The 10,735-nt window shown below is 34.6% G+C and overlaps 1 protein-coding gene across 1 annotated transcript; it reads left to right on the forward strand.

Annotated features, from left to right (window-relative positions):
- The first annotated feature begins 8,197 nt into the window (after positions 1–8,197).
- On the forward strand, positions 8,198–10,036 carry LOC123235869 (tetratricopeptide repeat protein 39B-like). The gene is given in 1 exon segment (XM_044662103.1): positions 8,198–10,036. A coding segment is annotated over 1 exon segment (1,839 nt).
- The last annotated feature ends 699 nt before the right edge of the window (positions 10,037–10,735 follow it).

Here is a 10,735-nt window from a genome sequence, read left to right on the forward strand (position 1 = left end):
CCCCCCCGCCCCTTGCCTACCCTTACCACTCTTCTGCCTTGGAGCCAATACACAGTATTGACTCCAAGATTGAAGGTAAGGGTTTTAAAAAAATTAAAAAAAAATAAAAAAAAATAGGTTTGCCAAACTACTCTCATTTCCTTCTTGGACAGAGTTGTTACTAGGCTAGTAAATACTACAGATACAATTTACCTATATTTAATTAATTTTTTTTAAACTCTTACCTTCTGTCTTAGAATTGATACTAAGTATTGGTTCCAAAGCAGAAGAGCAGTAAGGGCTAGGCAACTAGAGTTAAATGACTTGTCCAGGGTCACACAGCTAGAAAGTGTTTGAGGTCAGATTTGAACCCACGATCTCTAACCTATCTATACACTGAGCTAACCAGCTGCCCCAATTTAACTTTATTTTAGCAAAGCATTTGATGAAGGCTCATTATTGTGGCCAGAACTGAGAGGTATAGGTTAGACAATAGTACAGTTAGGCTGATTCAGAACTGATTGAATGGTCAAAACCAAACAGTAATCACTAATGGTTCAATATCAATCTGGAATGAAATCTTCAGTAGAACAAAACAGTCTGCTGTTGAACAATTTTATCAATTGTTTGGATAATTTATAAATGGCATACTTATTCAATATTTAAACAAAAAATAAAATGGGATAGTTAGCTCATTTAATGATAGCCAGGATCTAAAAATATCTTGATAGGCTATAATATTAGGCCAAATCTAATAATAAAACAATAATAAACTTAATAAACTCAAATACACAGTGAGGAAATGTGGCAAAACAATTTTGTACAAAAAAGATGATAGGAGGAATTCCTTGCTAGGAAATTTCTTACATAAATGAAATCATGGTTCTAGAGTCTAGTGATTCCCAAAGTAGACACTACCACCCCATGGTGGGTGCTGCAGGGATATAGGGGAGCGGTGATGGCCACAGGTGCATTTATCTTTCCTATTAATTGCTATTAAAATTTTTAAAAATTAATTTCCAGGGGGCTAAGTAATATTTTTTCTGGAAAGGGGGCGGTAGGCCAAAAAAGTTTGGGAACCACTGTATCTAGACCAAAAGTCAAAAAAATCAATTGTAGATGCAGTATAGGGCTTAAAGTCAAAAGAACTAGATACCAATCCAGCTCGTTTCATATTGCCTTTGTGACCTTGGGCAGATTATTTCATTGCTCTATTTCATAGTTTCCCCTTCTATAAAATAAGAGTTTCGGGCTAGATGACCTCAAAGGTCTCTTTTAGCTCTAAATTTGTGATTCTATAATCTGGGTATATATTAGTATAATACAAGCCCAACATGAATCAGCATGTAGTATAGCAATCAAAAAGCTAATGTCATCTTAGGCTGCATTAAGAATCAGTCCTAATAATTAGGGAGATAATAATACCAATGTACTTTATGGGAGGACATACACAAGAATTTCAGAAAAGGTAAAAGTATATGAACAAATAGTTCTTAAAAGAAAAATTGCAAACAACCATAAGAAAGTTTGCATCAAATTACTAATAAGAAACTGCAAAATCACAACTCTGAAGTACTTACTGTGCCTTATACTCATAAATTGACAAAGATAATAGAAATATTTGATGTTTGAGGGATTCAGAGAAGTCAAACTTTTTTTTTTTAAACCCTTAACTTCTGTGTATTGGCTCCAAGGTGGAAGAGTGGTAAGGGTGGGCAATGGGGGTCAAGTGACTTGCCCAGGATCACACAGCTGGGAAGTGTCTGAGGCCAGCTTTGAACCTAGGACCTCCAGGCTCTAGGCCTGACTCTCAATCCACTGAGGCACCCAGCTGCCCCGAAGTCAAACTAATACATTATTAGTGAAGCTCTCCCATATTCCTGAAAAGTAATTTGATAGTATGATTTAAATAGTAACTGAAATGTCGATGCTCTTTAGTCCAGTGATCTCACTGAAAGCCTATATCCCAAGGAAATCAAAGTTAAGAGAATTCCTATATATATCAAAATATTCATAGAGCAAAAAACTGGCATCAAACTAGATGCCCATCTATTGGAGAATGGCTGACCACCCTGCAGTATTCAACATGCAATATTACTGAACTGTCAAATTACAAATATTAAGAGCTCAGAGAAGCATGAGAAAACTGATATGGACTGATAACAGACACAGTAAGGTGAGGAAAACTGTGTAGCACCAGCCTGGCAGCCACTTCCTTAAGGTCATATTGTTACATTTCACCCTAGAGTTCTCCAGTATCCTTAAGGGTATCTACACTCTCTGGAAATGGCTCTTACCACCACCAACAGTGCAATTGCAGAGATGGGTCTTCTGCACCCCACTAACAGTAGAATTAGCTTTTACAAAGAAATATTTATTTCAGAGGCATAATCACAAATATACAAACTTATTTCCCAACACATATGGTACAATTTCCCCCATCCCACTTCCTCCAGTATCTCCTCTGTCTCTGGATTGGAGAGGGGAATTAGAGTTATCCATGGCTTTCATTCCTATCTAACATAGTAGACCTAGTTCCTCTCAAGTCCCAGGTAGGCACCTTTACTTCTTTGGGCTTTCCTGCCAGGATTGCTGACTGTACTATCCTACCCAGACTGTCATCCTGGCTCCAAGGTTACCATATCCTGAACATTTAGGTTCTGGAGGATTGCCATGGCATGAAACTGAGAAACACACCCAAGACAGAACAGGAACACCAGGCTTATTTCTTAGAGATGGGATAAAAGGGGAGGGGTACCCTTCTGCCATTTCAGTTCATGTCTCCCATGCAGTGGGTGAACTAAGATCTTTACTTTCAGGATGCATCCTGTCTGGCAGTTGTTTTTTAACTTTTCATTCAGCAATGTTTTATTTTTTCTCAATTGCATACAGAAACAATTTTTAGCATTTCTTTTCTAACATTTTGAGTTTCAGAATTTTTCCCTCCTTTTTACCTTTTCTAAGACAGTAAGCAATTTGATACATTATGTATATGCTATTATAAAAAACATACCTCCATATTCATCATGTTGTGAAAGAATATACATATTAAAAGCCTTATGAAGAAAATAAAGTGAAAAACAGTGTGCTTAGGTCTGCATTCAGACTCCATTAGCTTTTTTTCTGCAGGTGGAGAGCAATTTTTCATCATGAGTCCTTTAGGATTGTCTTAGATCAGTGTATTGCTGAGAATAGCTAAGTCATTTACAGTTGTTCACAGTATTGCTGTTATTAATTTCCAATTCTTTGCCAATACAAAAAGAACTGCTATAAATATTTTTGTGCAAATAGGTCCCTTTTCCTGTTTTAAAATCTTTTTTAGAGAAGACCTAGTAATATTTGCAAAATTAAAGGGTATGCACAGTTTTAGAGGCCTATGGGCTTAGTTCAAATTGCCCTTCAAAATGGCTATATCAGTTCACAGTTTCGTCAATTTTGCAGTGTATTAGTGTCTCAATTTTCCCACATCCCCTTCAACATTTATCATCTTTTTAGTCATATTAATCACTCTGATAAGTATGAGGTGGTACCTCAGAGTTGTTTCAACTCTAATCAGTAGTGATTTGGAGCATTTTTTCACATGACTGCAGACAGCTTTGATTTCTTGGTCAGAAAACTGCCTGTTCAGATCCTTTGACCATTTATCAATTGGGGAATGACCTGTATTCTTATGAATTTGACTCAGTTTTTATATATTCGAGAAATGAGGCCTTTGTCAGAGATATAAAAACCTCCCTCTCAAGTTTTCTGTTTTCCTTCTAATCTTGGTTGCATTGGTTTTGTTTATTCAAACCAAAAATGGTTTTTTAATGTAATCAAAATTATCCATTTTCTATCTTTTAATGCTCTTTTTATCTTCTTTAGTCATAAATTCTTCCCTTATCCATAGATCTGACAAGTAATCTATTCCATGCTTCCCTAACTTGCTTATGTTTAAATTATGTAGTCATTTTGATCTCATCTTGGCTTTCAGTGTGAAATGTTGATCTATATCTAGTTTCTGCCATATTGTTTTCCAGTTTTTGTCAACTAATGAATTCTTGCCCCAAAAGCTTGGCTATTTGGGGTTATTAAACACTAAATTACTGTGGTCATTTTCAACTATGTATTGTGTACCTAATCTATTCCATTGATGTTACTCTATTTTTTAACCAGTACCAGATTGTTTTGATGAATACTGCTTTATAGTACAGTTTAAGATCAAGTACAACTAGACCACCTTCCTTCACATTCTTTTTCATTTCCTTGATATTCTTGGCCTTTTGTCCTTCTGAATAAATTTTGTTTTTATTTTTTCTAGCTCTATGAAATAAATTTTTGGCAATATGGTATGTCACTTTTAGGACACTATGATTTAGGGAGAATTGTCATTTTTATTAAATTTGACTCTGCCTCCCCATGATCAACTAATGCTTTTTCTGTTGTTTAGATCTGACTTAGAGAAATGTTTTATAATTATGTTCATATACTTGCTAGGTTTGTCTTGGCAAATAGACCCCAGATATTTTATATTGTCTACTTATTTTAAATGGGATTTCTCTTTTTTTTTGTCTTGCTGCTGGATTTTGTCAGTAACATATAGAAATGCTGATGATTTATGAGGGTTTATTTTATATATACTGCAACTCTGCTAAAGTTGCTAATTCCAATAACTAGTTTTGGTTGATTCTCTAGTATACTATCATATCATCTGCAAAGAGTGATAGTTTTGTCTCCTCATTGCCTATGCTAATTCCTTCAATTTCTTTTTCTTTTCTTATTGCTATGGATAGACTAATAGGACAATACTAAATAGTAGTGGTGATATGGGCATCCTTGCTTTATCCCTAATCTTCTAGCTTATCTCCATTATAGATAACATTTATTGATGGGTTTAGATAGATACTACTTATCATTTTAAGGAAAGCTCCATTTATTCCTATATTTTCTGATGTTTTTAATAGGAATAAGCAATGTATATTGTTAAAAGCCTTTTCTGTATCCATTCATGTGATTTCTATTGGTTTTGTTATTGATATGGTCGATTATACTGATAGGTTTCCTAATATTGAACAATTCCTGCCTTCTTTGTATAAATCCCACCTGATCATAGTGTATGATCATTGTGATAGATTGCCATAATCTCCTTGCTAGTATTTTATTTTAAATTTTTGGGTTAATATTCATTAGGGAAATTTGTCTATAGATTTTTTTGTTTTGCTCTTGCTGTTTAGATATTAGCATCATACTTGTGTTGTAAAAGGAATTTGGTAGGACTTTTCTTACTTTTCTAAATAATATATATAGTATTGGAATTGATTATTTTTTAAATGTTTGGTAGAATTCACTTGTGAATTCATCTGGCCCTGAAGATGTTTTTCTTGCAGAGTTCATTAATGGTTTGTTCAATTCCTTTTTTTCTGAGACAGGGTTATTTCAGTATTCTATTTCCTCTTTTGTTAATCTGGGCAATTTATAAATTTTATAAATTTGTAAATATTCATCAATTTCACTTAGATTGTTAGAGTTATTGGCACATAATTTGGCAAAGGAGCTCCTAATAGTTACCTTAATTTCCTTTTTGTTGGTTGTGAATTCATTTTTTTCCCATTTTTTATAATGGAAATTTGGTTTTCTTTTTTTTTTAAATCAAATAACCAATGGTTTATTATGCTTTTACCCAGCTCCTCATCTTATTTATTAAGTCAATGGTTTTCTTACTTTCAAATTTATTAATCTTGCCTTTGATTTTTCAAGATTTCCAATTTAGTGTTTGGTTGGAATTTTAAATTTTGTTTTTTTCTAGGTTTTTTTTTTTTTTTGGTTGCATGCCCATTTCATTGACTTGCTCTTTCTCTATTTTATTGATGTAAGCATTTAAAGAAAAAATTTTCTGGCAGCTTTTAAGGGCAAAGCAAGAAGCAACCTGTTCTGCCTACATAACCAATCAAAGGAAGCTACTTCTATCTTCAACTCGAAAGTAGGAGATCTGGGTATTTACAGGCAAGCTTTTTTACAAATATATACAATGACTTCAGCAATGTAAATGAAAGAATAAGACAAAAAACTGAATCCTATATAATTATAATGACCAAATTTGGCATTGGAAGAAAATCTGAGAAAAATCACAGTCCTCTCTTCTTAAAGAGATAGGACAATGATTATGTTGATTAGTCTTGTTGGACTATGTTTTTCTCTTTTTATGTTATTAGAAGAGATGACCCATTGAATAGGGGTGAGAGGAAGAAAATATGAAAAAATAATCATTTTTAAAGTTATAATAAAAATGAGAAAAAAATTAAGTCATAGAGAATGAGAATTATAAATTATAATTTTAGGGAGTAGTTGAAATCATAAATCAATTCAAATACTGAAAAAATTTATAGTTATTTGAGTAAGTAGTAGGCATGCCCACTGATTTGTCAGGAGAAGTTAGGTAAGCCAGGACAAAGGACAAAGTGTGAATTCTCTGGGTAAAGCTCAACATTTTTTGGAGGTATAAAATTTTTCTTTGTCTGATCCTTATTACCCCAATTCATGTGGTCTTTTTTTCTCATACAAGCCTCAAGTTCACAGTTTCAAAGTTGTAGCAAAAAGGAAAATGAACTAGTTCACAGCTTATGACAGCCTGGTAGTGATAATAACTAGACCTTGTATATACATAGGCAGAGACTCAGAGTGACTCCCCCTCCACCTTTTGAAGGATAAAATTATATTAAGGCAAGTCAGTAAATTTATTAGTTCTTTTGCTTTGGGCATACTGGGCTCTGGTATGTCTGAATAAACGAAATATTCTATCTCTACTAAATAATATTTTCTGCCAAGCTGGTATGATCAATTTACCAAACTTCTTTATTTCCTCTTTCTTTGCAGATAACAAATAACTATATAGCTTCAATTTCTGCTTTTAGTTGTCCTCAACCAATGCTTTCCACTGTGCTTCTATACTCTGATTCTTGTATTTCCTCATATAAATATATTTTCTATAACAATGTGACACCCCCACCCCCACTTACACCTTTATCTTTGTTGGTTTTTTTTTAATAAGTCATGTTATTCCAGGGTCCTATTCCAATCATGGGCTTAATGGTATGTGTGTCAAGTTTCTCTATTTGCCATAGGTTCTACACATCACTCTGATTTTCATCTATCTTTTGTGTGTAATGATCCTTAGCCCAAGTGTTGATGAATAGATTTCAAGAGATCTATGAACTTGGATAGGAAAAAATGAACTTATTTTCACTATCCTCTAACTAAAAATTAGCATTTCCTTCATTTTGAATTTAAAAAAAATTCTGAGAAGGGTTCTATAGGCTTCATCAGACATCCAAAGGAGTCCACACAAAAATAAGTGAAGAACTCCTGGAATATAGACATCTGAGGGCATGTCATTTCTTGTTGATTTCTGGATGGAATTTTTGTTTCAGACATCTTTACTACTACATCTTACAGTATAGTTTCTCTCAGCTTGATGGATATAAATAGGCAGTTTTCTTACCTCCTTCTTTGTTCCCCCAGGAACTACCAGAGTGCCCATAGTTGGCATTTTATATGTTTATTTGACTTATTAACTAATTCTTCTAAAAAAATAGTCTTTATAATTCATTTAACTATTGCTACTTCCTTACCAATCTCTCAGTTCCTTATAAATTGCTTTCATTTCCACATTTTTTCTGAAGATCATCTCTACTTCAAGGTCATGCACATCCTCCTAGTTACTTTACTCTTCATTCAGTGGTCTTTCCATAGCATGTAACACTGCTAACTACTCCTTTTTATTGATTCTTTCTCTTCTCTTGATTTTCCTGACTCTGCTCCTCTTTCTTTCTTGACTTCTCTTGCCCTTTATATAATCTCCCCGTTTCCTTTATCCCTTAGGCACAGAATGGTTAGGTTGTTTTCAAAGGGCAATGATCATAGCTGATAATATTATGAAACCTACAGCCCAAGTGAATAATAAGGTCTAACAAAAGCAGTTTATCTGAACTAAAACTAGACATAGAATTCCCTTTGCCTCAGAGTGTCTTGTCTTCATGTCTGTTGTCTTTTTTCTTCTCTGTAGCTAGTTGTCTCTAGCCCCAATTTCCTATGTATCTGTGCAATGCCCTTTTTTGACTCTTCTCTTATAAAAGTGTCAGTCATATTGCATTACCCAATTATCTGAATTCTTGTTTTTAAAAGTTCTGTTTTTATTGCAACAGCAACAACTTGAAGATTTCAGTATTGGCCTGAACCCTGTATGAGACACATTGGTTACTTTTTCACCGTACAGGAAAACGGATGCAACCTTCCTTTCAATTATATCATTGCACCCTGAATACACTCTATTTTCTCTCCATTGTGGAAAGCAAATATGGCACTTCCTAAAAAGGGAACAGAACATGAGGAGGAGGACCTCTTTGAAGACGCCTTTGAAGAAATTCCAATACCAACAACAGTTGATCTTTCCCAATCAATAGAAGAAAGCACAACAGGATTATATTTATTTCTAAGTAATAAATTCTCAAAAGCCTTGGATTCCCTTCATCCATTGTCTCATAAAAGCATGTACCATGCCATTATCTATGGCACTATTTTGGTTCTTCGGGCTTTCCTGACTTTTAATGAGAAAGATATAGAAATGGCAAATACCACAATTAAGGAAGTTTTGAAAACTTGTAACAGCTTCAGAAGAAAAAGCTCAGTGATTAATTCAATGTCTCGTCTAATTTACAAACATGAAGTAACTACGCTTAAGGAAGAAGAAATTCATGCAGAACTCTGCTATGCTCAAAGTTTATCCCTGAAAGCAGCAGTAGCACTTTTACAAAATGAAACTCTGTTTGGTTTTCTTAAAGCTGGAATCAGTTTTGGACTAAGTTATCAAATCTATAAAGACTGTCAAGAACTATTAATGCATTTACCAAACTACAACAGTGAAACCCAGAAACATTTCATTGGAGAAATAAAATTTGGAATTGGAACATTCAATTTGTTAGCAGCACTTATACCACCTAAGATCCTTCCACTTTTTAATTTTGTTGGTTATACTACCAATTTGGAATTAGGTCTCTCTTTACTCTATGAAGGCGCTTCATCTTCCAGTATTAACAACATCATATGTCTATTAGCCTTGTTGCTTTATTACTTTTATGTTGCTGTAAGTTTTGGTACTGATAAGAAATTCAAGCATGATGTCGAAAATCTCCTTTTAAGTTATCTCAAGAAGTTTCCAAAGTGTGTCTTCCTTGTCTTTTTCTATGGACGCTTAAGCATGCTGAAAGGAAATTTTGACTCTGCAGAGTTAAAATTTCAACAGTGCATTTTTTTACAAAATGAATGGAAGCAGCTTCATCACTTCTGTTACTGGGAACTTATGTGGTGTTTCATTATCCAGCAGGAATGGCATTCTGCTTACCACTATGCAGAGCTACTCTGTCAACAAAGTAAGTGGTCCAAAGCTTCCTATACATACAGCAAAGCTGTCATTTTGACCATGCTTCCTGATGAATTTGTGAAATCAACAGGTGAGGATATAAAGTCTTTGTTCTTAAAAGTAGAGAGCCTAAAAATAAAAGTGTTAGGGCATTTTCTCCCAGTGGAAACCTTTGCTATTTTGAAGTCCCAACGCTACAGTTCTATCACCTCCTGGAATAGAGCACAACCTGTTCTGGAGCTTATGTATATCTGGAGTGGTTTCCGAATTATGAAAAAAAGACGAGACCTCATTGTACTTTGGCTAGACCTAATTGATAAAGAAGAGGAAGTTTTGCGGAAAGTTCCAAACAAAGAATATCAACTAGATGACATGTGTTTGATGTATTTACTAAAAGGTCTATGCCTGAAATTCCTATGCAAATACTGGAGAGCTGAACTATACTTCAGTCGTGTTATTCAAAATGAAAAAGGGATCAAATATGATACATATTTGGTGCCATATGCATACTACGAACTGGGATTACTACAATATCTACGAGGAGAAAAGACTGCAGCAATAAAATCCATAAACCTCATTAAAAACTTTAAAAACTTTTCCATGGAGACCAGGTTACAGTTTAGGGTTCATTTAGCCCTTCAGCAAATGACTAAAAAAAAATGATTTAAAAATAAATGGTGGTCTTATTTCACCTAAATGTCATGTCTAAAATAAACAAGATACCATTAACAAATAGAAAAATTAGTTCTGTGTGGAAGAAATCAAGAAATAGGTAGTTGCTAGAAGTATTTGAATAGTAAATACAGTAGTTGCCATCATCATAGTCACCTCTTTCCAATAGCTATCAAATGCTTTGTAGGTTCAATTTTGCAAAAGGATTGACATATATTCTTCAATAATAAAATGAAGAATATGGATCTGGGGAGATTAAAGGGATGAGATCGTTGTTTAAAGGACTGAGGATATCTCCTGGCCCTAGCTGGGTGGTTCAGTGGATAGAGCACTGGGCCTGGAATCAGGAAGACTTAAACTCAAATCTGGCCTCAGACCCTAGCTGAGTGGCCCTGAGCACATCACTTAACCTCTGTTTGCCTAAATCCATTGGGAAAGGAAATGGAAAACGAATCTGGTATCTTTGCAAAGAAAACCCCATGGACAGTATGATCCACAGGGTCACCAGGAGTTGAAGAGAACTGAAAGCACTGAACAACCACCACCACCATCACCTGGCCCTACACCCTTAGCATCTTCATTCATTCCTCACTGATTGCTTAAGTCTCAACATTATGGAGTAATTTGATTGGCTCCTTGTCATTCAGTGGTTCAGTTGTGTCCAACTCTTTGTGACCCTGTGGACCATAG

The sequence above is a fragment of the Gracilinanus agilis genome, chromosome 2, assembly GCF_016433145.1.
Source record: "Gracilinanus agilis isolate LMUSP501 chromosome 2, AgileGrace, whole genome shotgun sequence".
Taxonomy (NCBI): domain Eukaryota; kingdom Metazoa; phylum Chordata; class Mammalia; order Didelphimorphia; family Didelphidae; genus Gracilinanus; species Gracilinanus agilis.